Here is a 27936-nt window from a genome sequence, read left to right as displayed (position 1 = left end):
TTTAACAGTCAACACAGAATGCTTAATAATAGTATTTTCAATAATTCGACTCTGAATTTATGGAGGGGAGTCCCCTAAATCTCACTTACTTAACTTACTTCCTTGGCTCCAGAAAGGCTGGGAGAGAGTCCAGTCCTGCCTTTGCCGGTGGACAGGGCCTCACTTTGAGGAAAAGGCATACTGGATTTTTACATAGCGCTCTTAGTTTGAAGGAAAGCCCTATACTGGGAACCGTCAGATTCAAGTATATGTACACACACTCATTTTTGTATTAAATGAATTTTCAACTCTGCTGCCTATTTTCAATTTTACCAACATGCACAGTTCTTTTAGTACATCTATTACAAGGAGGAAAGCTCATGGGTGATTAACAACAAAATGGTTTCTTTTCACTCTGAATGTTTATTTATAAGGATAATTACTTTTTAAAGTTAAAATGTCAAGCTTAAAATATGAAGACTATTATAGGGTAAAATCAATAATGATTATTTCCATTATGTAGTTTAAAAAAAAGTCTTAGGATGGGAAAAAACTCAATTGTTTCTTTTATTTCAATCACCAGAAAACAATTGTGTATACTATTTCCATAAACATAAACCTAATTAGTTGGAACTTTAAACTGAAGTTTTCTGACATATTTACCTTTTTCCTTATTCATGTTAGTTGAAAAACAGTGAAGAAATGAATATGCATGCTAAATGATCCAAAATATTTTCATACAAATTAAATTAATAAACATATTTAGGATGTATGATAAATAGCAATGTTATCTGCTTTTCTTCCTTCAGTGTCACTTACAGCTGGTTCTCTAATGACCTCTGAAGTAGTGTTCAGCATTCCTTGCCAGATCCTAGAAAGATCTCGGAGGTTAAACACATAATGGAATTTCGCTGGAGTGGGGAGCATTTTGACCTTGGTCATCTGCCACAGTCGACGTGTCAGGGGCACCAGTTTCATCACTGAATCTCTCACTTCCTCTGAGAAACCCCTCTGGGTACAGTAGTGGCCTACCCCAATCACTCCTGAAAGGGAAATCATAATGTTTTGACAGATCATTTAAAGAAACCCAATTAAAATGAAAAATACTATAATGGAGAATTTGCACAAATATCATTATACACTTTAATAGTTGCCTGTATATTAAGAAGATGTTAATTGTTGATCTGTTGCTTTTTCAAATACACACACACACACACACACACACACACACACACACACACAAATACAGGTTTAAGTCAGTCAGCATTCAAAATACTGAAGAGTTGATCAATAAAACCTGCTGAGGGGCTGGGGATGTAGCTCAGGGGTAGAGCATTTGCAAAGCAAATACATACGGGACCCTGAGCTTGATCCCCAGCACAGAAGGAAGGAGGAGAGAAGGCAGGCAGGCAGACGGATTGCTGAAACCTCTGGCTGTGCTAATTCAACATTATTAAATAAGTGACAATGATAAATAGGAAGATGGAAAGAGACCCTCATCGTTATACAGAATACATGTATGATGTTGTGAGGAGAAAAAAAAAAGAGAGGTGTGTCACATTAGATTGGGTAGAGAGATGTGATGGGAGGGGAGGGGAGGGGAAGGGGGATAGGAAGGGCAGCAGAATAAAATAGACATTATTATGGCTGTGTGTATATAGGTGACTATATGACCAATGTGATTCTGCAACCTGTAAAATCAGAAAAATGAGAAATTATACCCCATTTGATTCTAAGGTATGAACTGTCAAGATCATTGTACTGTCATGTGTAACTAATAAAAAAAATTTTAAAATAATTAATTAATTAATTTAAAAAAAAAAAAAGATTTATAAAAACATCTCCATAAGCCCTCTAAGACGTCTCCATTCTATTGTTCCCTTGCATTATAAAATGTATCAACTGATTTTATGTGTAAAATTTTCCAGGCAATAAAGACTAATTAAAAGTGATAGCAGTCATACTTCCTAATCTACTCTACTTTTCCCAAATTTAGATAATTCAAATATCATTTGGTTTCCAAGCCTTGCTCACTGCTGTGAATGAAGGCAGCACACTGCCACAGTCTATAGCCCGGGATGCTAACATGACATTTCACTCTGCCAGAAATTAATTAGGATGATCTTAATGAGTTTTTTTTCTCAACAGCAGTTTCAGAAATTGTAAATTAATACCTAATGGGGAGGTGTTTAGATCTTTACACCCTTTTTCTGTAAAGAATAACTCCAAAATCGGTCACAAATGTGTTTTCATTACTCAGTTAAATGTGTTTGGATATATATTGGGCTAGTGGATCCTCAATTAAATTATCTCTGAAGCACTACATATTTAAGTATTAATTGATTATAACTCTGCCATTTTCTCTGATGATCAGACTAGGGCTCTTACTGCTCTGTGTATCATTATTTATTTTGGCAAACTGGATTGATTAAAGTATCAGCTACAAGTACAGTTAATATGGAATTACAACAGCCAGACCTTTCAGGAGGAAACCATCTCATCTCCATGTTCATTTAATATTTCACCCCTTGCTTAAGAAGCTGGCAACAGTTAAGTTAAAAATAAAAAAATAAATAAACCAAATAGAAAAGATCTCCTGAGGCATCATCCAGTTCAGTACATATCTATAAGGCTTCTCTAAGTTATAGAATCCATTTTGTTCCATTAGCTTTCTACTATCTCATTAGTAGCCTAAAAAAGACAACTTTCAATATTAAAATATCCCAGCTCCTTGACTTTTAAACATATCTATAACAAATGTGAAAAAACAAAACATGACCAGAAAGTGGTTAGGCTCTATAGCAAGGATTCATCCAGTGCCACCTCCCTGGGTGCATATTTTCTTATAGAAACATAATCCTCCCTCCCCAGGACCCACTGACACTCATTTTACCAAAGATCTTGTCCATGGATGCCTCCGAGGGCAGCGTGCAGTTGAATATGGAGAACTGCCTCTTGAGTCTCTGGGGTATATCATTGCGTCCACCCCCAGGATGGATCATGGCTGCCAAGAACTGGACGTCTGCAATACTGGTAAATTCTCCAGGCTTCTCTAAGTTATAGAATCCATTTTGTTCCATTAGCTGCCGTACTATCTCATTAGTAACCTAAAAAAGACAACTTTCAATATTAAAATGTCTCACCTCCTTGACTTTTCCCAAAGGATGGAGTTTACTGGAACTCAGGAATTACATGTTGAAAAGGAAGAAAAACACTTATTCATCCAAGAATAAAGAATAGTGCTGAATTAAAGAAACAAAATGCACAATAGGATCCATATACCTGATCTCCCCACTCATTGATTATTGGCATATTCACATCATCAATGAAAATAGTCATCTTCTTTCCCGCAGGAGGGCCATACGTGGTACCCATGCGTTTGTCCACATAGCTCTCTATGGTCCTCTGTCAACAAGAAAGCCACCAGAAGTGTCTGTGAGAGTCTCCCTGAGACATGGCCAATTATCAAAACCTGAAAACCTCTGAAATGTCAGAAATTACTTAGAAAAAGTCAAAATTTCCCCGTTAATATTGGCAAACAAGTCTTAAAGTATCTAAATTATTTGGCATAATGTTCACAACCTTTGGAAACCTGGTTTAAAGAGTAAGTAAATACTAACCAATATAAACTTTGAATGAGATTCTTCTATCCATTTATTTATTTTTTTATTTGTCAATAGATCTTTATTTTATTTATTTATATGCAGTGCTGAGAAGAAAACCCAGTGCCTCTCACACATGTGGGGCAAGTTCGCTACCACTGAGCTACAACCTCAACTGCCTTCTTTCCATTTATAAGGATTTATTTTTCTCTTACTATACCTATGTTAATGACATGTAACCCCCTTTACTCAAAGGCCACAGTCCTGCAAAGAGTTTCCCCATAATTAGAGATACTGTTAAACAGAACTGCATAGCCTGTCATGGCCAGAAGCCTGCTCTCTTCACTGAGAAGGAAGCCAATTGGCTTCTGCATGTAGCCAGAAATGACACAGATCCACTGCTTTGGGACAGAGGCAATGGCATTGTATCACTTCTCATGCCCCAGCCCAACATGGAGCACAAAGCCCTCTCCCTGCTAATCTAAGGAGAGGTGCACTGTGCTCTGTAAGAAGCAATGTGGGAAAGAATTAAAACTGATTGAAAGGGACATTTGAAGGGGTAACTAGTTTGTAGGAGAAGAACCTCAGACTTTTATATTTTCACTTCCATGGTACTACAACATAGTTTGGAAATCAATCAGAATATATTAACTGAGTAATCAAGAGTCCAGCACAGAAAAGAGAACAGAAAGGACATCAAAGTGCTCAAACTCTAGAAGCTGAAAATCTTAAAACCCTCATGTCATTCTTACCACTGTGAAATCTATTCATGCATTTTTAATGTTCTTTTAAATATTTTTTTTATTGTCAATGGCTTTTATTTTATTTATTTATGTGTGTGTGCTGAGGATGGAACCCAGTGCTTCAACATGCTAGGCAAGTGCTCTATCACTGAGCCACAACCCCAGCCCTCATGCATGGTTTTAAATCAGGTTAGAGATGATATAGAAATAGAGGAGGAAGCAGTGGTATATTGAGATAAAGTGAATTTTTCCACTCCTACCCAAAAGTTTTATTTCATGATAAAGAATAAACCAGTTAAAAAATGAATTATAACAAGATACCACCACAAAATTCACCAAGATATAAGCAAATCCCTATATATCTATCTTTGGGAATCTTCTCAGTAATAGCAAATTGTAAGCTTCCACCATTATTTTAATGAATAATATCAAAAGCTGTGAACATTTTTCATCATTTTAATAGAAAGATATGTAAATATATCACAACTCATTCAATTACAAAACAAATCTCCCATGAAATAACACAATAGCAAAAAAGAATTTCATATTCCCCTGACATAGAAACACACTGTTTAATGTACTCAGCTAAATTTAGTTCTGTTTTTCAATGAATTTAAATGCATAAGGCAATTAATAATCTCCTGACAACCTCCTATGGCAAACCAGAGCCTTCCAGGCATTTCCACGTCTATTAATGAGAACTCTCTGGCATGTGAAGATTTTGTCTTGCGGGTGCCCCCTGTGAACTAAAAAGCCACAGGTGCAATAATTAGGAAAATACAGAGTAATACCCTCATATCGGCACACTTTCTTCCCCTTTATTATGATCCTAATTCCTTTGAAATGACAGGAAATGACTAGTAAGATGTACACACACACACACACACACACACACACACACACACACACACACACAGGATATCTCTTTGTATATAAAGAGAAAACCTAACAATGGGGCTGGGGTTTTGGCTCAATGGTAGAGCACTTGCCTAGCATGTGCAAGGCCCTGGGTTCAGTCCTGAGCACCACATAATAATAAATAAATAAAATAAAGATATTGTGTCCAATTACAACTAAAAAAATAAAAAATTTAAAAGAGAGAGAGAAAAACCTAACAAAAATAAAAGCAAGAGAAAAATGGAGTAGCTTGTGAGACTAACAGTTGCAGCTTCTTTCTATTTGGGGAATTGTTGTCCATTCTGTGATTACCTAATGAACTCTGAGGTCTGGTGAGACCTCTTGAAGGCCTGAAACACAATGATTACATGTTCTAATGGAGGTGTTCAGAATATCGTATGGTTGGACTAGTAGCTCCAAATGGACTTCCCAACTTGGCTGTACCATAGAATGACAAAAATCAGCACCTCCAAATGTGAACTCCTCTTACCCACCACATCTGCACCTCCAGGTTGCTCAGCACAGGTTGGCACCAACCACCAGGTGTCCAGTCCAAACATTCCACATCTAACATTGCTAAATTCTTTCTAGTATGATGTTGATGTTGGTTTTCAAAGTATCTCCTTCTGTCCAAACTTTTTTCAATTATGTGTCTTTCTCACAGAAAGCCTCTTAAAATTGTCATCCCTATTACCAGCTATAGATACGTCTTGCTAAGTTAAGACAAGATATCTATATCATGCAACTTATAATGTATCTAGAATTTTCTGCCTCCCCAAATAAATCATTGTTATGATTTGAAAATGGGTAGTATTTCCCAATGTTCCATATGTCAAATGCTTGGTTCACAGTGACACTGTGGGGATGTTCTGTGGAAGCTTAAGGGGTGGAGCCTAGTGGGAGGCCCATATGCCATAGTCACTGGGCCCTTGGAAGGAATTTGGGGACCTCAGTTTCTCAGTCTCTATCTACTTGCTAAGTCATGATGTAAGTAGTCTGTTTCCTCATGTACCATAACCAAAAACCCAAAGCATGGGGCTACCCAATCTTGTACTGGAACCTCCAGAACCACCAATTTAAAATAATAATAATAATAATAATAATAATAATAATAATAATAATAATTTCATTTCCTCAGGTATTTCATTATAATGACACAGACTAATACAATCCATCTAAATAATTATTGTGGACCTTTATAGTATTCTACTACCCACATTCTTCCCAGTCTCTCTGATGCATTGTTTTGGCAGTATGAACCAATATGCAGTTAACAAAACCAAGTAAGTACATTTGTTTATTTGGTTACTTTTTGTCTATCTTACTCTCTCACAGCGGCAGGGCCTAGAGGTATCTGGTACTATGTGCATATCATAAATATTTGATCCATAGTAAATAAGCACAAGGAGCCCAGAGTCCTCTTAGACTTTTCTTTCTTTCCTGGCTTCTCCTCCAACAACATCCACTCAACCAACCACACGTCCCATCTGTTCCACTTCCTAACCCAAAGCAACAGCAGCCGTGTTCTATTTGTGCTCCCTCTTCTACTATCTTGGTCCAGCCTAACCTCCCTCTTGAGGAATAACTGCAATGGATTCCTCTCAGTTCTGAGTGCTGCCATCTCCCTGCCAACTTGTTCTCTACTCTGCAGCCAGAATAAACTTCCTAAAGGGCAATGGAACCCTCCCGGGGTTCCCCATTCTTGACTCTGAAGGAACACCAGATGCCAGTCAGTGGCTTACCTCTCCAGTCTTGTTTCTAGGGAGTCCTTCCTCATCTCCTGGTACTGGTCCCTCTAGGTCTTAATTAATTTCTACTCAGTTAAAAATAAAACGCACACCATGAAATGATGCTCACCTCCTACGCTGGTTTACAGTGTTCATTCTGGGAACCTCACTATGCACGCCTACAGTAGCCATTTCTCAACCAGAAAAACCTCTCAGGATGAGCATCAGCCAAACACACTTTGTGAGATATTGTCGTAGATGAACGTACTTCCCCATCACTTCCTTCAACCCAGCTTTTGGTATTTTAAAAATCGAAATTTATAACAGAAGACTGGGCTATGGTCAATCTATGCTTCAACCTGAAGAATCATGGCCAGCACAACATCACCTCATGCAATCTAGAGACTAACTGAGGTTCTGCTCTCCTTGTCTATCTCCACATACATGGGGTACCAACACCACCCCCAACTGGGATGGTGGCATTTTAAGAAGTAAAAACTAGGCAGTTAAAAAGCCAAGTAGCTTTACAAGTGGAAGTGAGGAAAGTCCCCATCTTCTGCTCCAAGCTAGGAGTTCAAAACCTAGAACCAATTCAGCTTTCTGAATTAGTTTCTTAATAGACAATTCAGTCTTTATAATCCTTAAAAATTCATAAAACTCCCATAAAACAATGACCAGCTCTTTCATTGGCCTCATTTCTATGATCCTCTAAAGAAATAAATACCCTTCTCCTCTGGGCTTTATGGTCCTCAGAAGATGAGGCACATGGCCCATCAGTTAAGCTTGCACATGAGTCTATTCCCCTAACCAGACACTGGGAAAAGCACAACCCTGTGAGGGGTGTGGGCAGAGCCTCTCACAGTTGAAGAGACTGTGCTCTGCCCAGGCTCCTGGACTCACCACTCACGCACTGTCTCCAAGCAGGGCACAGCATAACACCTGCACAACCTGGTGGCCTTTCCTAGCAGCTCTGCCTGGGTTTAAAGTTGGGAAATCAAAAGGTTAAACTGCTTCTCCCTCTTATTAGCTTTATGATTTCATGTTTCATGATATTTCTGAATCAGAGCCCAGAATTAACAGTGTATATAAAGCTATGTAAATCATACAGACATGTACAGGTACATACAACAGAGCATTATACAGAAATGATGTATGAGAAAGGTCTTGGTGAGCTTGATACATTATAAAAAAAATAAAGGCATTTTATTATTGCTATGTGAAACTCTATATACAAGCACCTAAGTCATTTTTCATAAATATTATATACAATTAAAGTGAAATATAAAGCATACTTAATTCTAGGTTTCCATATATGTACTATTAGCTAAAGGATAAAAATGGAGAAATTCTGCTCTTTATTTAAGAATCTACTACCTAAAGAATAATTTCCGGTTTTATTGTAACTCACTGAAACCAAATGAAAACCACCTTACGTTAGTAAAGTTTAAAATGCTCAATAGTGATTTTGAAATGTAAGATCTGACTTAAAAAATAAAATAGGAATATCATAATGCATGTCCAGAAGCTTAAAATAAGTACATTAAGTGGCAAGACAGCCTTTTGGAGATTAACATGGATAGAGAACAGCCCCTGGGAGCAGGCCCCGGGGAAAGCACAGCAGAGCAAATGGGGACCTGGTTTTTGGCTTTGTTTCCACCAGCCAGTGACTGAATTCAGAGAGTACCTGACTCTCCCTGCCGCAGTGCATTAATAGGAACAGTAAACACTGACATTTTAAGAGAGCTTTACCATGAAAAATACTTTCACATATTATCTGTTAGGATTCTCCTCTGCAATCTAGTCTTCAAATTGTGCTCTGAAGAGCCAAAAGGATTCCTATAACCACAGGGACCCCTGCAGGAAGCAAAGATATTGAAAGGGGCTTTAGGAGCCCAGCACCAGTGTCACCAAAGCAAATCCATGGTTACCTGCTTATAGATTAATATTTTTGCATAAAATATCCTTTGAAAGAATGGTTCTAATTCCAGGAAAAAAAACCTGGAATTTTCTTCCAGGCTCTATGAGTCTCATTTTTAAAAAACTCAAAATGTATGGCTATGCAACCATTTATAAGCTGGTTGTTATATTCAAGATGTTAGGTTAGTTTTCAGAAGACATCAATCTTCTCAGAAATTCTCTTGAGTAACTATCACTTTCTTTATTTTACTTTTCTGTGTTGTTTAAATTTCTAAAGGTACATATGACTTACTTTCAAAAATAGAAAACAAATAATTAAAACAATATTAGTTTTGCAAAAAAAAGTGTCATCTCTCTCTTTAAAAAATTAAAAATAAAAATAAATTAATTTAGGCAAAAGGGAATTCAGGGTGACTATAGTTTGTTGTTTTCTTTGTTTTGTATTTTGGGTTTTTGTTTTGTTTTGTTTTGTTTTTTGTCCTAACAAGACACTTTTAATAATGACAGAGAACGCTATTATTAATCTGAGACAGTGGAAGTAAATTGAACAAAGAGGCACACACAGCTCTCCCATGGAAAATAGATGTGAAAATGACACTGTGGTAAAAACAGAGTGAAAACAACCTGGCAAGTGACACACAGGGGTCCTTGCTTGGACAGTTGCCATGGTGACCGAGGAGGGACCACAGTAATCTGTTTTCTCATCTACAATTTCCATCTGGTTGAGCTCCAGATAAGTGGGAGACAGAGACAAATTCTCTACACCATCAGCCCTGTTTAGTATGAATGACTGAAAATTATAGAGAGAAAGTTAATTACAGCAGTTTGGCTAATTGAAAGCTTTCTAAAACTAATGAGTCTCGCTTAATAGAGAGCTTAAAGCTCAGCAGTCAGAATGGGCTCAGGCACTGCACAGCAGATGAGATGATTCTGAGCAGGAAAAGAAAGAGTGGTGCTACTGCTCCACAGAACACCCAGGACCGGAGGGACAGGGTTTGCATGTCTGAGGTGCTAAGGAACCTAATGAGATGGATTCTGTTTCCAAAGCCTGCTTTACTATCCCTCTAATCACACCTAGAAATTTACTGTGTGGTTTATTAACTTGTATGCCAAATAATAAAGAGGTTCTCTGGATAATGTGGCATTTTCTAGGAAATTAATACCTCAGAGACACAGACCACGAATCTTCCCTACTTTATAGTGGTCAAACACCAGAGTTGGCACAAAAACACAGTGAGTAGGCCTCATCCTATAGTAAAGATTTCAGCTGTTCTGGCTCCTGGGAGAGAATCTTCAAACCTTGGAGAGAACCTTGGAATTTGCTGAATAATAGGAACATCTTTGTTCTTCAAACAAACTCCTCACACGGTGAAAAAACTATGTAAGCCCTCAAATTTTGAGCTGGACAGACCAACCAAGGGATTACAAGGTTGGGATTTGAACTGGGAGGGAAGGGGACTTGAAGTTTGAACTCAATCATGGGGCCAATTATTCAATCAAGCATGCCCCCGTAATGAGACCCCAATAAAAACTCAGGACATGGAAGTTCTAGTGAACTTCTTTGGTGATTGATGATATACATGATATGCCCAGAAGGTAATGCATCCTGAGGACAAGGAAGGCTTGCATTTGAGACCTTCCTAAACTTTTCCTTATAAACCTTTTCCTTTGGCTCTATTGATATTTATCCTTTATATTTAACAAAAAAAAAACTGTAAGAATAGTGCTTTCCTAAGTTCTGTAAGTCATGCTAGTAAATTATCAAAACTGAAGGTTTCATGGGACAACCAAACAAGTAGATACTTGGGCAGAAGTCTGGGTGGCCTGGGAGCCCCTGAGCTTGTGGCTGGTGTCTGCAGTAGAGCAGTCTTGGGAGAGACTATGCCCTTAACCCCTGAGGTCTGCACTAACTCTGGATAGTTGCTATCAAATTTATTTTGTAGGCTTAAAGATTTACTACAGTCTCAGAAGTGTTAATAGCTAGATAATTACATTACATGATGAAAAAGATCACATTTTGATTTTTTAAAACTTCATCCTTAAATAAGGTTATAATTATAGCCTTTAAACAGAGTATTGTCCTAAAGTAAAGCTAACAAAAGTTCTTTAAATGTAAAGCAGTATCAATAAAATATGTACACGGTAGCACCTTGCCAGCCTAGGATAATTTAATGTGCTGCTCCCCAAACACAACAATACCACTGCCAAGTCTATAACTCAGGGTTGACCTTTCAAACAGACCTTCCCACTGAGACTCTGTATAAATGGTATTCATTTGATAGAAGGCTAGCCAGTACTGGAAACTCCCATCTCCAGCAGCAGAGTATGATGAAGTTGACAGTCTAATTTAGAAATTTAATCAATGGTCTCAGTGTATTGGCACTCTGCTGTCACCAATTGAATTAAGTGATGGAAAGTCATGATTTAGCCATGCCCTTAACAATTTTCATTGCTCTGATATTTTCATTGCAGTAACTAAAGAACAACAAAGTTCATCAAAAGCAAGGTTCTTTAAGTTTGGATTCCCCTAAATATTCCCTTTCTATGTATAATTTGTGAAGCCTGTCTTTGTGATAACATATTAATATTCTTACAAAAATATGTGTGATAGTTTGCAAATGATTAAAGCATAAGCTGATTTTCAGAACTTCCTCCCTAGTTTCAATAAAATCTTATACAATTTTAGACCAGGATAAAAATTTTTTTTAAAAAAGTCAGACAATGCAAACCCAGGCCAGTCCTAGCAGTTTCTGTCACTCTTATGATATGATATGATATGATATGATATATGATATGATATACAATATGATGTATAATATTTCATCTGCTAAAATTCTAAAATACCTTGTGGGAATTGAGTATGGAAACCATGGTAGGATGTTAAGTCAGGTAATAACAAAACAAAAGTATCAATTTAGGAAACAGAGTTTGGGAGAATGGAAGAGAATTAGACTTGAACCAAAACAACTCAGGATTCCTCCATGCTGATGCCCTGGGGTGGATTATGGAGAGTTAGATTCTGTAGAGGTGAACAGGGAACATGAAGGAAAATGAAGAACTGTGTAAAGCATTTCTTCAGGTAAACTTACAGCCTTGGAGTCAAGAAAGATTCATCAAAGATATCTATGAATCTAAAGGCTAGAAAAATAGTAATAAACCTAGAAAAGAAGATTCTAGAGAGAGGAAGTAGATTTATGTGGGCGAATAAATGACATTCTTCATTTGGGGATTTTTCCTTTTCACAGGCTTTTCTACATTGGTATTATAAACAGTATTGAGGACTATGGCAAATTATATAAACTCTATTTCTCCACAATGTAAGATTAGATATTACAATCTAGCTAGAGAATAGTTTTATTGCATTGAATAATAGAGATGATGGAAGACATACATAGGGGATATATACGGCGATGAAAATTCAGATGAGGTTCAGTGGGCACAGGCAGAAGAACAGATCTGAGCCTCCAAAACTCATTACAGATGTAATACAAGAGAGCCAGTACCTGAAACATCAGTGGAGTGGTGGCAGAAGAAAAGTTCAGACTCTTGATCATGTGACTTTCAGGATCATATTTTGACATAAATCCTTTGATTATGACAGTCTTGGCTGTTCCTTGTTCACCAATTAATAGTACAGCCTACAACAAAAGGAGCCGAGAAAGAAGTAAAAGGAAATAAAAGGATGATTATGGGTTGAATTGAGTCCCCCACCCCGATCCTCAAAATTCACATGTAGAAGCCTTCATCTCCTATGTCCCAGAATATGACCATATCTGGAGATAGAGACTCTCAAGAGGTGTCTCAGATAACATGGCAAAATGAGGATGTTAGAGTGGCCTACTCCAATCCAATAAGTGTCCTCACAACAAGAGGCCATGTGGACACATAAAGCAGTGGGCACATGCACACAGAAAGTCATGGGAATACACAGAGAAAGTGCCATCTGCAAGCCAAGGAGAGAGGTCTCTGAGAAACCAATCCTACCAACACCTTGATCCCACACTTCCAGTCTCCAGAAAAGTGAGAAAAACTGCTATTGTCTAAGACGCCCAGGCCTTGCTGTTTTGTTACAGCAACCTCAAGGTCAACAATCAAAAAGGAAGGATTTCTCTTTGGAAAAAAAAAATAAGTCGAAATTCACTTTCTCTCAACTAATACATGAGAAATAATTATGAACGAAGACTATTTAATTCTAATATTGTCCTGGGAAATAATAAAAGGTGTTCACTCATTTATACAATATTTTCGTTTATTCTGAACAGTAAAAGAAATAATAATCAAAAATAATAATCAAAAAAGAGACAGACAAGGTGCAGAGGCATGGAAGGTGGCAGAGTGGCCCTTTGTCCAAGTTTATTTATGCCAATAGGTTACATTAGGTCATTAGTACCATAACCACATTGTTGTTTAGAGTATCATTGAGGTTACTTATTCTGCAGTTACATTTCACAGTTACAATATGCAATGTCAGGAGCTTTGTGCAGTTCTCAAGAAGGTCCATTGTCTGAAGTTACTGTTAGGTAGGCAATTCCAGGAGCACCAGAGCTTGGTGAAACATTGTAGTTATCAAGCAAGCAAGTTCCTTTATTCCCAGGAGTTATGTGCCTAAGATTAAGGTCCAAGCTGATAAGACTCTAGCATGGGAGGGCATTCCTATGACTTGGCACAGAAACTTTCCAGGCACAAAGCATGCCACGGCCATGAAGTCATCAGGACCCCAATCCCAAACACAGAACCCCTACAAGAAACCATTCTAAAAGTAAATTCAGGCCAGGCGTGGTAGCACATGCCTATAATCCCAGCGGTTGGGAGACTGAGGCAGGAGGATCTCGAGTTCAAAGCCAGCCTCAGCAATGGCAAGGTGCTAAGCAATTCAGTGAGACCCTGTCCCTAAATAAAATACAAAGTAGGGCAGGGATGTAGCTCAGTGGTTGAGTGCCCCTGAGTTCAGTTCTCAGGCACCAAAAAAATAAATAAATAAATAGATGCAGTATGTTTTAAGTTTTCAAGGGATCTTTTAAAAATATGCTATTTTCGTGAAAAATAATTATGAACTAGGGCTATTTTTTTAAACAAAAGTTTAAAAGCCATACCTTGCCCTGTTTAGCAATGGTTTTAATTAGAAAGTCAGTCCTCACATTGTCAACATTTGGCACCAGGATGGAGCTGTACTCTGGGGTAGTATCAGATGGATACACATATTCCTGGGTACGTGTGTTCCAATGCATCCAGGTACCTGAGATGAACAGAGAATGGTCACATTTTTCTAATAGTAATTTAACTCCTACCTGAAATTAGCAGACACCCTTGAACTCTCATGAGGACATCTTCCAAATACTCCCCATAAGATAAAGATCATTAAGATTAGAGATATCATCATACAAGTATGAGTTAGCTTGGTCAAAACTCCCATGGAATTATACCAAAGTGGCAATGTTAGCAACTATCTTAAAATCCTCTTTTACAAAATATATAGGTTTTCAAGAATACTGTATGTAGAAATACAGAACAGAGAGTGCATGTGCCTGAAATCATTAATCATTTAAAAATGTCAGATCTCACCAGCTTTTATGCTATGTATATACATACATATAAAAGACATAATTGTATAAAAATATGTACTTCATCTATACATATACACATGTATAAATAATCTAAAAACATATAAATATGAACACCCATACTGAGTAAGAAACGTCTTCAGCCTTTGTGATTTTGACGTAAATTGCTGATTATGCTGAGTGAATGGTTGAAATGGATCTGCTTGGGAGATCTTTGCAATTTTCCTTATTAAAAGTTCAGGGCGGAAATGTGCATTTAGAACACTAAGCAAACCTTTTTTAAGAGAAACAATAATGCACTTTCTTTGCACATGAACCTTTCCATCTTTACTGCGGAGGGTTCCATTCCTGCTTTTAAAATATTTGGCATGCTGCTCTTGATAAGCTGGAGCTCACCATCGGGCGCCACGTAGTAGTCGAACATGCCATCGCCCGGGCCCTCCGGCGGCAGGGGCAGCGCGGGCGGCCGGGCGCGCAGCCAGAGCTCCAGCCTGCGGCGCGCGTGCGGCTCCAGCGCGGCTCCCAGGCTCCACATGAGCGCGAACACGAACAGCCGGCCCAGATGCTCGGGGCTCAGCTCCCCGCCCTGCTCCTGGGGAGGCAAGAAGCACGCGGGTACTGGGTCACTCGGTTGTCAAACCAAAACTTGGCTCAGTGAAAACAGTGCACCTGGAAAGGGTCAGTGTTCCTTCCCCCCAGACAAGAACACGGGAAAGATGAATACAGCTGGCGACAAATAAGGAACTTCTCTCTAGGAACACCCGGTTTTGTTTTTTTGTTGTTGCTTGTTTGGTTGGTGTCTGTTGTTGTTGTTTGTTTTTTAATAAATTAGGGATATTTTACTAGATGACTTTTATCAACCAGCAGCAAAATTGTGAATCCATGGCTTGCTTTTTGTGGGGAGTGGGGAGGTGGAGATGAGATGAGATGAGATGAGGAGAGAAGAGAAGAAGAGAAGAGAAGAGACAAAGGAGGCGGATCCACATTTCGAACACCCCCCCCACACACACACACACACACACACACTCTAACCAAATCTACTCAGATATCATGTTCTCTACACAGTGAGGCTCAGCCAGTAGGAAAGAAATGCTCCCAAAAGTGGAGCAGCGCACCTTCTGAGGGATCAGGCCCTGCAGCATGTCCACGCTCTGCCTGATCACGAAGGCCTCCAGCAGCTCCATCTTGTACTCCAAGTTCTGAATGCTGAAGCGGTACAGCTCTGGGAAAGACTCTGTGTACAGCTGGCGCAGCACTTGAGCTTCTTGAGGGGGGCGTTGCTTAAGAAATCCCTGTGAGTTCACAAATTAGTACATGAATTCAATCTATTAGCAACCGGAAAATGACCACTTGGGGACAAAGGTCAATAATAATAATCATAATAATAGCAATTATATTAGCAATAATAATATCCAATGGCCATACTGCACTTAGGATGTGCCAGGTCTTGCTATAAACTCTATCACGTATTAATTCATTTAATCTTCGATGCAACTCTGTGAGGTAGGAGCTATTATTATGCCCCTCTTATAGAAGAGGAAAGAAACCCAGGAAGATCCAGTAATAGCTCAGCATCCCACAGTTGGTAGGTGGCCAGGCCAGAACTCAAACCCAGAGTGTGCATCCACACCACCAGCACTACACTACACAACAGCCCAGGCCTTGAGGCTAAGCTGGAGAAACAGCCTTCAACTGATTCAAAAACATGCTAGAAGCAGATGAGGAGGCAGGTATCTTCATGGAAATAACTCAGAAGGGAAAGGAAATTTAAAAAAAAAATGAGCAAAGGAAATTCACCCACATTTTTAAATGGGAAGCAAAAATTTACCACAATTCCTCATTTCTTTTAATTTTTTCAAGTTTAATCAATGAACAATACAGAAAAATACTGAAGTATATTCAAGAAAGTGGAAAAATTCAGTTATTTGGGGAACCCCATGCTAAGAAAGTACATGTCATTCATAAAACATCACTTGACAAGTAACATTTTGTTAAGATGAGGCAAGTTCTCTTCAGTCAAGAGAACAGCTCAATGCTCCAAGAAACAACAGAGGTCTCTGAACAGAAGCAATAAAATGCCCATTCTGAATTATTCATTAATTCATGAATTTACCATGATTCCACCTCAACCAAAATATAACATTTTCTAGTTGATGGGACCAAAAACAGACATTCACTAGGACAGGTAACCAGCCTGTCTCCCTGCAGCTGAGGAGACCCTGCTGCATGGTCTGCCTGCTGGTAACTCTCTCTGAGCTGGCCTGCACTGCTGTCAAGATTTTCAGCGTATTGCTGGTGAATCACATTTCTTCCTAATCATGTCCAAGAGAAAAATTGCCTTCTTTAAAAACATAGAAAAATATTATTAGGTAGATATACCATCAATGTAAAGGTCTTAATCAGCCTCAATCTGTAGGGCCTATAATAGGAGCTTATTTTATAGCAGCAAACTCTAAATATTTATTACCTAGTACTTTAAAAATATTTTTCAAAAAACCCTTGTGAAATTGAAGTTTTTGAGAAAAGCACATAAATACTTTTTCACTCAGAGTTTACAACTATTAGAAATAATTTTTAAAAAAACAGGAAGAAAGAATGATAGAAAGATCTATTTTGCTTTTAGAAACAAGAAGCTCTGGGTCTTCTTCCCCAGCATTCTAATTTGGTAGAATGGGGATGTGACCCAATCATCTCTATTTTAAAAATCTGTCATTATTAATTACTTTTGCAAAGCTGGAGTCAAGAACCCCTGTTCTTTAGTTTCTTCCATGGACAGGTAATTTAATTGTAAAATATGAAATCTCTTGGAGTATCCTTAGTGACATAGTCAACCATGTCAACACCACTTTGCCATACACTGCACTCCTTCACATCTTAATACTCTCCAAATCTAAACCCCTTGCAATACAAAGTTGTATAACCTTAGGAAAGACATTAATAAAATAAAAAAATAATAAATAATAAATATTAAAGATAAATAATAAATATAAAAATGAAAGTACAAAAATATAGCAGCAATATAAAATAAATATCTCCTTTAAGAATTTTCCAATAAAATCATCTTCAAATATGTGTGTGTGTAAATGAAAACAATACACTGGACCAAATACATCAAAAATGACTTCCTGCATGGTTTATCTAATAAAAACCTTGCCTTACATTATAGGATTAACTTAATAAAATATCTAATTATACCAAGCATTTTATTATTAATCTAATCCTAATTGGTATATTCTAGAGTAGACTGGTGATAATAAAATGATATACCTAATCATGAAATGAAGAGAAATTATCTAAAATATCATTTCCAAATATAAACTTAAAATTAATGTTATAACTACTGAATCTCATTAAAATTCTTTATATGCAATTTTAACAAATTGTCTTCAAGTTAGTATTCTAAGATGGTTGTTCCCAAACTTTATGTGAATGAGTACCTTTTAAAAATATCATGAATCCCTGAATGAAGTCAAATTAAATTTTACTTATTCAGTCCTCAGAGTTTGGCAGGATTATTGATTCACTGTAGGCCTGGCAATTACCTGGAAATCACGGTTCTAAAGTGATTAGGAGAGCACTAAGGAGCCTGAGAGGGGCAATCAGGGCTTGAATGTCGCAGCGTATTTAAGGGTCTTCCATCAACATTAGCATAAAAAGGCAATTACTCTGCCAGCTGCGGGAAAATCTGCACACACACATTCAAAGAATGCTAAAGGGTCTGTTTTTCTTTGTAATTATACGAAAGAAGGAGTCAATCATACCTCAAGAATGGGACTCCAATCAAGGATAGAAGAACTCATGAAAACCATTCCATTTCTTGAGACAGTAGCCGGAGAAGCATTGTCAATGTTATGAGGTTCAAAAATGATCTTGCAATTTGGAGCCATAGGAATCCGATCGCCATTGGCAAGGGTTAGGGTTTTATTATCATCCAAAACGGAATTCAGATTTTCAATCCAGATAGCGTCGACTGGACCATCAAGAACTATCCAGATATGCTCCCCTAGAATGCCCCACCGGGGGAAAGCATACACACACATGTGCATATATACATAGCTACAGAGCTGGGAGAAGGACTGCAATTTTAAATAATTTTATTACTTTTAAATAAAGCTTTGATCCAAATGATTATTTTAACAATTTTAGCACATTGGACTTCTACAGTTTTTTTATATAGCAATTACATAAGGTCAATAATCGAATTTAAAAAATCATTTATTCATTGGACACATACTCATTAAGCACCTTCCTTGGGTCTGCACCATCCTAGGGCCTGGGGATACTGAGGCAAATAAAACAACATCCTGCCTTCAAAGAGCTTTCAACTAAGGGTAGAAAAGACTGTCAAGCAAATAAGTAGAAGAAAAAATATATAAGAAAAATTAAGCAGGTAAAGGGAGTGGGGGTACCATTTTAGATAAGACAGTCAATGGAAGATTCCAGAAGGAGAATAAAGAATAGAAAGATCTAGGGATAGAATTTTCCAGACAGTGGAACTAGAAAGTGTGAAGACCCTGAGCAGGAATAAGTTTAAGGTAATGCAAAGGACTGAATAGTTTTTGTCCCCTCAAAATTCATATTTCAAAATCCCAACTCTCAAGGCGATGGTCTTAGAATGTACAACTTTGAGAGATGATTTGACCATAAAAGAGGAGGCCTCAGCAATGGGGTTGGTGTCCTTGTAAAAGAGAGGGAACCCTTGCTCCTTCTGCCACTTGAGAACAAAAGAGTTAGCAGTCTGCAACCTAGAAGAAAGCCCCCCGAGAGTTCAGCCTTGCAGGTACCCCGATATCAGACTCCCAGCCTCCAAAACTGAGAAATAAACCTCTGTTGGTGATAAACCACCCATTCTGTGGTATTGTGTTATTGCAGTCCAGAGGGATGAAAACAAGTGAATATATACCAAGCAGTAAGATGCTGAATGGGACTGGCAAGAAGAGGAGAAAAGGAAGAAGTATATGAGTGCTCTGGGAAAGACAGGTGGGGCAAGACAGGCAGAGGCGTGGAATAAATTCTAGTATGCACAGGTTAACGTCCAGAGCCCAGCAGAACTGCTGAGTTGGGTCATGGCTGAGGTTAAAATGTGGAAGCCATCAGCTTAGAGGTGGCATTTATAATGATGGGACTGGGTAAATTTCTTCTAACTGCAAAGTGTAGAGAGAGACCAGAGGTCTGAAGGCAGAGGCAAGGCAACATTTAGATTCCTGGTGGGGGTCTCCTTTGCTGGGCCCTCCATCACCTGTCCACAAAGCAGAAGTGAGAGGAGAGCCAGTAGGATGGGGGATGCCAAGGCCAAGTGAGTTAAGGCTGAAATGTTCTATTTCAAATACAATGCTTTGAGAATGCTAATCAAGGTCACTGGACTAGCAAGGGCGTAAAACCATGGTGATCTAATCACAAGTCACTTTGAAAGCAAAAAGCACCTGTTGCCTTTTCAAGAGAGAGAGAAAATCCTCTCCTAGCCCTTCTTTTTGAACTTGCCTCATGAGATTTGCATTGACACTGGAGTCTTGGAACAAATAAAAAAACAATCTCTAATCTAAGCACGCTTCAGAAGTGGAACATCTTGATTTCTCTTCTGACAACTTATACTAGTTCAATGAGCTGCGTTCCACGTGAGCACCTCATTGGCTCTGCCTTCAACAGACCCTGTGGTGCAGAGGGTAGCCTCAGGAAGTGAGCCCGACAGCTGTCCTTCTCCTGTGTTCTTCCTGCTCCTGAGGCTTCCTTCCTTTACTCACTCAGAAGTGAGAAAATGTGGGGAGAAGAATGGACACCACCATCCATCTGAGTTTGCACTCTGAGAACACTGGGTTCAATTTGCAGCATGCATAAGCAAGCGAGACATTGTTCAGACTGAGCCACTTGCCCTAACTGTTTAAACAACCCAACACCAGTGTGCATCTTAAACAGAATAATTTTCAAGTTCAATATAGACTTCATTTTTCACAGATACGATTTTCTCTCCAAAGAAGCTCATTTTCTCTTGTGATTTTATAGTAGAATCAGTATTTTTAAATTGACTGTACATAACTAAAAGTAACATTTTAAAAATATTCAGTGAAAAGTTAGGATAGAATCACTTTATTCAATACTATCAAATTTTCCTTAACAGCTTTTTCCATCTATTTTTTTTTTCTAAGATATCATAGGGATACAGAAGTATTGTTTCAAAAACTATTCTTTCAAATGGGAGGTTTAAATATATGAATCAATAATTTCATTATTTCAACATTCACAGATATCAAACTGATTTATGACTTCTTAGTCTTGACTAACGTATTATATGGAGGATTCTATTGCTTTAATAATTCTATCCAGCCACCAAGGATTTTATTTAGAAGTGCATGTTAAAAATAATACTTGTAATTCATCTTCTACCTTTCTTAGCTCTCAGCGTTTTCCTCCAAAGGGTAGAAAATATTCCATCAGTCCAGTCATTTGTGGCCACATCAAGCCGACCAAACATCTGGGGGGCGGTAATTGCTTTGGGATTCATCCTCATTTCCCGGTGTGGTTTTCCACAATCTATAGCAAGTAAATCCAAATTTTAAACATCTCAGATGTGCAATGAACCATCATTAAGCAACATAGCACTAATTTGTGGTGTAGCGTCAGCAAGTGCTCAAAATATGAAAAATGCAAAATTACATGGAAAAGATATGTCATGTGCATCCCAAGCTATCATAATTAGCTTCATTGTACTTTGTTGACTAAAGCACATTTTTATCTCTGTAAAGAAAACTGCATATTGCTTAAGGGATTGAAAGGGTACCATTCGGGAATTATGAAGGTGCTACTATAATCTAGACCTTCTCTAAATTTCACAGCTCAGGGTATCTTCAGTTTGTGGCATATTAGATTAAATCTTGTGACTGAAATATCAGCTAGAAAATGCCTCCACCTCTCCGTTATCAGCTTGAGTTTTCTGATACCTTTTCTTGCTTATCTTGGAAAAGATAAAATAAATGAATTTTGTATGAATCGAGGACTTTTGTGGCCATCTTCAAGAAATGCATTTGAAGCTTTCAAATCCTCAAAGTACTTTTAAATGGGCTGGAAGTTTGCACATAAGGGACTGGAGTTAATGAGTAGAAGAGTGAAGAAAATTATTTAAAGTGTAAAATCATAAAAATAGATGCTGAAATATTATATAATTGTGTGAAGATCAGATAATACAACCATACCTAGATATGCACATGAGAAAAGATATTACATTAAATCCCACTGTGATGGTTAATTTCTTTAGGTCACTTTGACTGACCCCGGTGTGCCTAGATTAAACATTTTTTCTGGGTCAATCTATGAACAAATGGTACCCTTTTAATCCCTTAACCAATATGCAGTTCTGGATAGGAATAGCATTTGAATCTGTGGCCTCGGTAGATCTTCCTCCTGCATGTGTGGTTATCATCCGATCTGTTGAGGGCCCCCATAAAGCAAAATACAGAGGAGAGAGGAAGTCACCCCTTTTTCTTCTTGCCTGAGCCTTTGAGCTAAGACAGTTCATCTCATCTTCTCCAGCCCTCAGAATAAGATATGAGTCATTAGTTCCCTGTGTTCTCTGGGACTAATTTACATCTCCAGCTTTCCCTGGCCTCTAGTGTGTAGATGGCAGATAGGGGGACTTCTTGGCCTCCTTCAGCACACGAGTCAATTACTCATTAGAAATCTATACACACGTGTGTGTGTGTGTGTGTGTGTGTGTGTGTGTGTGTGTGTCTTAGTGATCTGTTTCTCTGGAGAAAAGAGAAAGTTTTCCTGGCTAAAGCGCGCAGTTAGGAAATTGGACAATATCTCTAATTTTTGCAAATCACAAAAACAACCTGGATAATTCTTTCTGATATTTCATGGTGCTGAAGTTCAACTGAGCTGCCATTCAGCTTTAGCAACTGATGACTTCCATAACACTCTGGCAACACCATATTCTTTCTTTCTATCAAATCTCATCACACGTCACAAAAGGACAGCAAAATCTCACAGTGGGGCTGCGGTTGTGACTCAGTGGCAGAGCATTTGCCTAGCATGCGAGAGGCACTGGGTTCAATACTCAGCACCACATGAAAAATATAAATACATAAAGTTCTTTTTTAAAAAAAATCTTACAGTGTATGACACTTTCACAAAGGAAATATTGGACTGGGTCTGTTGCATACACACAAAAAAGAGAAACTTTGGCAATTTATTTCATGATGGAACAGGTAGAATTTTTATCATTTTTATTAAGATGCCACCACATTCTCATAAGAGCACTCTAAGGAAAACAGGGCTTGACTTTTACAATGTTGATTAGATTAATTCCTCTTGCTTCTCCTAGGCATCTCTTGACCTTCCTGGACTCCGCCTTGGTGTAGGCACCTCTTAGTTGCTGTCACCTTCTTATGGATTCCAGATTGCCCCTGCTGCCCCTTATCTGCTCTTCCATGACCACCAGATGGCCTTCCACACACAGGGTGATCATGCCACTCCCCCGCTCGGTGGCTTCCCTTCACCTACAGAACAAAACCTCCATGCTTAGTGTGAGTCACACAGCCCCTCAGGCCACCCAGTGCCCTACCTGAGACCCATCTAAAAGCAGACCTGAAACAAGGACTTGGACACTGGGAATTTCAGATGAAGGGATAGACTGACCAAGACAATAAATCAGAGAAGGCAATAGAAAGGTGCATTGAATCGAAAATAAAAAAGAAAGACAAGAGGTGGGACACTTGCCATGAGGTCTTCTCCCATTGGTTGATAGAATGGCTGCCTCAGAAACATTATTTCCCACCAACCCTGATTTCTAGGCTGGGCTAGTTCACTGCTTCAAAAGCTGGGAGATATTCTGAAGCTAGTGTGGGTCTGGAGGGCTCTCCAACACAGCTGCATCTACAGCAGGGGAGGGCCAAAGAGTGGCACTGGATGCCAGTCGCACCTTCCATACCTGCACAACCAGCTTCATCACCCACACTCCCACCCCATGAACAAAGGGCATTTCATCCACACCAAAGCACTTCCAGATATCTCATGCTCTCTTCAGTCCTTCCTACCTGTAGGCTCTTCTTTCTGCTAAAAATATCTTTATCCATCTGCTACTCAAGCCCCAGAGGAAGTAGCACCTGTCTGTAAGACTTTCTAAAATTCCTTAGCAAAGTGTCCAGTCTCCTTGGATCTCTGTTCACAGCATAATTGTCCAAAGCTTGCTCAGAGCAGTTCCTTGTTGAGTTATAGTTATCTATTCCTAGGTTTGTTCCCCCAGCCATACTGCAGTCCCCTTAAAAAACAGAGGCATGCTTTCTCATACCTGTTTTCCTACTGCTAGTACACCTGGCAGAACTTCAAAGTCCAGAACATTAAAATCATGTGATGATCAAATCAAAATATTATCAGGGAACAAACACTCAGGTTGTTTAGTAGAAATTCTACACCATTGTCCTCTGTCTTTTGGATAATTAAAATTTTCAGCAAAAACAATGTATTACTGAGGATAACAAATGTTTTCCCTATGTCCCAAAACCAAGTGTTGGGTTAAGAAATAATCTAATAATTAATTAGCCTTTGCAAGGATCATCTCCAAAATCAATGATACCATGTGGACTATATAATTTAGATATATTATATATAATGTATCCATACTGTTTAAAATTCAGCACTTAATTTTGTTCAAGTCATTACACCAGGTGCATTTACAAGTTTATTCTTAGCACAAGACAGCTTCACAACGGCAACGAAAATACTGAGCATACTTTTTCAGAGGGAAAACACAATTTTTAAAACTATAAAATCCCCAGACAGAATCTTAATAGCATACATGAAAAATCTCATGATAAACCTGGCAGGTGTGAGTTCTATTTTGGTGGAGGTAAGTGTTGGCTAGGAGCAGAGTCTGTTTCCATCTTAGAACATTTTGGCAGAGTTCTAATGCATAGAATTCACATCCTCCAACAACTGAGGGCACAGAGACCACATCCAACACACACAGGGACCTGAATTAAATACTGGCAATCTCCAGCAGCCACCAACAATGCAACAGTATCTGCACACTGCAGCTCCATGAGCTGATCCAAAACCCAACCAACACCTTTATCCTGTGGGATGACGTGTAGTATTCCATCAGCCAAAGTTCTATGAAATTTTGGAAGTTGGCTCTGTCAGAGCTAAGGGCTGCTGATATATTTATAAATAATGATAAATGTCTGATGAAAAACAGGGAACAAAAAATAATCATAAACATGGCAATACCTAAGGTGAGTAACTTAGAGAGAAGACAACTAAGGACACCTGGAAATAAAGTGCATTTGTTCGTTTAACCCCACCAGATCTGATTCAAGTGGGAAGGCGGTTTATGATCAGAATGATTTTCCACACATCAGAGCTGAGACTGAAATTTTATTTTATTTATTGGGAAGTAGAATGCTGCATTATGTTTTCATTGGGAAGTAGCATGGTATGTTGGGAAAGGTCTGCATTTTTGTTAGTGAGTCTTTACCTTAACTCTGAGGCCCATTGCTTACCATCCTTCTGACTTGGAGCATTTCCAAATTTGAGTCTTCGTATTTGTATAAAATAGGGATAATAATGGGCACCTCTCAAGATCATCATGAAAATTAAATGACATAGCATTTGTAAAACAAATAGCACTGTGAAAATGTCACTTTAAAAATGCTTCCTCTCTCTGGTCCATTAATGTAATACATTATGCCTTAAGTGCACCTAATAATCAGTAAAGCAGCCTTCCGTCCTATAAAAATATGTTCGTGCATCTGCCTGCATGTCCCTAGTGGGCATTCAAGTGTGTTACAACTGTTTAAATGGGTAATGAAACTGGCGGCCGTACCTGACATGGCCTTCATCAAGGTGTGGATGCAGGTGGTTTTCCCTGCTCCACTAGGCCCCAGGGTCATCATTCCATGCCTCACCCTCTGCGTCTCAAACAGCTGGATGACTTTCAGTTTCCAAGGAGGATGGTTGATTAAGCCAGCTTCTTCCACCTGAAACAACGAAACCCCACATTGGCCGACATTCACAATGATTTGACTTACTACCGTGCTTTAGAGATGCATTGACATAGGAGCAGGGAGAAGGGACAGGAGATTGGCATTGAGTGGATATAGAGTCTGCAAAGATTAAAAAAAAAAAAAAAAACTTCTGAAGGCAGATGGAAGTGATATCTGAACAATGTGAACGTCCTTAATATCACTGATTGCACACTTCAAAATGTTTAAAGTAATAATTTGATGGTGTGTATTTCACCACAATAAAAAAAAAATATATTGTACAAAAAATATACACAGACATAGACAAAAATCAGGCTGAGTGTAACTAAAATATCCCATACTAATAAGACACATCTGCATTTCTCTTTGGGAATTGAAAACATATTCACATTTTTTGAATGTACAAGTAAGGAACAACTTTAGAATAAAGACTCAGTGTAAAATGTATTTTGAATGTTTAATTTAAAAAATAGAAAAGTGGATGACATACCAGATTGAGTGAAGTTCCATATAAATTTCAAGCTGTCTTTTTAGTTTCTATAGTGGCTATATCTACATAGTTTCTATCAACCAAATTGCAGAGTATAAAAGTTATACCAAACTCTAGTCTAGGATTAACCTTCAATACAAGATGATGAGATTATTACTATTGAAATCTTCATGGTACAGCTAAGGAAACTGAGGCTGAGAGTGACTGAACAATCTCCCAAGACGTTCAACTTGTAGCTCTCAAGTTGAGATTTGAGCCCAAATGTTCTGCTCCAAGATCTATGCATGGCTTAACCATCATGCTATGCTTAAATTCACCATAAATGACTTTTATTTTATTTAAATAACTTTGAAAAATAATCACATATCATTTATGTCATGTATTTGCTCTTCAGATTTTTCATGTACTCAAATAACTAATATAAGCATATTTTTTAAATTTATTTTTTGGTTTTAGGTGGATGCAATATCTTTATTTTATTTTTATGTGGTGCTGAGGATTGAGCCCAGAGCCTCATGCTAGGAGAGCACTCTACCACTGAGCCACAACCCCAGCCCTAATATAAGCCGTCTTATAAATTAGTTGATACTTAGTTCTTTTGGTAGTGCTACAAATTCAGCCAAATGATGAGGAAACTCAGACTTTTATATACTAATTTTAAGCAAAACATACATCCAGTGCTACTGCATTTGATTTTTATTGCAAATGTTTTTAAGGAACTAAAATGCATCTTATAAATATGAACAAATCACCTTCTTTTAGAAAACAACTTTTTATTTCCAAACCCTTCTTTATGAGAAATCAAATTGAGGCACAAGGTCTTGTAATTAATTTCCATTCGTGGGAAGACTGTAAAAATTAAACAGCAGCAAGTACCATGGGAAATCCAGACTCCGAATGGTATGCATAGGGTAGTGGATCCCTCCACCCAGAGCCTAAGGAACAAATCTCAAGAACAATAGCTGAGAGGCCACATAAGTCCACTGCAAGTAACACTCAGAGACAGGAGTCTGGAGACCACAGCAAGGTGGCAAATGCCAAGGCCAACCACAGAGCCACGCCACACATGAGCAAGGCAACCATCTGATTGCCTGTCCGCTGATCTCCATATTACCTGTCCACTGATTGCCATATTACCTGTCCGCTGATCTCCATATTACCTATCCACTGATTGCCATATTACCTGTCCACTGATTGCCATATTACCTGTCTGCTGATTGCCATCTCCAGTTCAGGGTAACCTGCCTTGTCCAGAAGGATATTTGGGAAGAGATCTTCAATTAAACTCAAAAATAAGGGTTCATCCTCATCAATCTAAAAAAGAAAAGAAAGAAAAATCAGACTATTTGAGCACAAACATAAGAATATATAGATAAATAAAAATTCCCAACATGGTCCAAGTTATTTCTGTATTAATAATTCATGAACTATCATTACCATTAATAAATATAATCTTCATCAAAGTTGAGTAATATTTTTCTCATCTTTACCATAATTTTCTTAGAAATTTAAAACTGAGAAAAGAAGGAAGTAGAAAGAAAATACCACCTGTATGACAACCTTTCCACAAAATACCTAGTTAGGTGGATGTGATGGTTAACATGAATTGTCACCTTGATTGGAGTGAGAGACGCCCAAGGTTAAGAGGCTTCTGGGTGTCTCAGTGAAGAGCTTTCTAAAAATTAGTTGCATGTGGTTGGCAAACTGAGGCAGAGATTCACCTTAAGTGTGCACAACACAGTCCAATAGTTTTTACTCATAATTAATGCCCAATAAAAATGGATTTTTATACAAGATGACAGCATGATCAAGTTTCATTTCAAAATAAATTCATGAACCAAATTAATTCATGAATTTCCTACTATCATTTAAAAATTTTTTTTTTAGTTTAAATTGGGAAACAATGTTCTAGAGTATGTACTATATTAGGGTTCTCTAGATAAACAGAACCAACATACCTGTGTGATGGTAAAAGGGAGTATAAAAAGGAGGATAAATAGAGTATATAAAATTATTACACATTTGTGAAATTTAATAAATTTTT

At 38.1% G+C, this 27936-nt stretch overlaps 1 protein-coding gene across 1 annotated transcript in view; it reads right to left on the bottom strand.

The window, feature by feature from the left end:
* Positions 1–27936, bottom strand: part of DNAH5 (dynein axonemal heavy chain 5) — a gene marked incomplete at its 5' end in the record, with an annotated part of 237371 nt that overhangs the window by 99437 nt on the left and 109998 nt on the right. The window contains 11 exons of the mRNA XM_081288458.1: positions 799–1022; positions 2873–3086; positions 3262–3384; positions 12369–12503; positions 13959–14101; positions 14823–15018; positions 15542–15718; positions 18188–18429; positions 20808–20954; positions 25243–25396; positions 27099–27206. Coding sequence (XP_081144584.1) covers positions 799–1022; positions 2873–3086; positions 3262–3384; positions 12369–12503; positions 13959–14101; positions 14823–15018; positions 15542–15718; positions 18188–18429; positions 20808–20954; positions 25243–25396; positions 27099–27206 — 1863 coding nt within the window. The remainder of the gene's footprint in view (positions 1–798; positions 1023–2872; positions 3087–3261; positions 3385–12368; positions 12504–13958; positions 14102–14822; positions 15019–15541; positions 15719–18187; positions 18430–20807; positions 20955–25242; positions 25397–27098; positions 27207–27936) is intronic.

The sequence above is a fragment of the Spermophilus citellus genome (assembly GCF_964194105.1).
Source record: "Spermophilus citellus genome assembly, chromosome: 1".
NCBI lineage: Eukaryota > Metazoa > Chordata > Mammalia > Rodentia > Sciuridae > Spermophilus > Spermophilus citellus.
The sequence above is the reverse complement of the archived record's forward strand: the minus strand, read 5'-3'. Positions and strand labels throughout refer to the sequence as shown.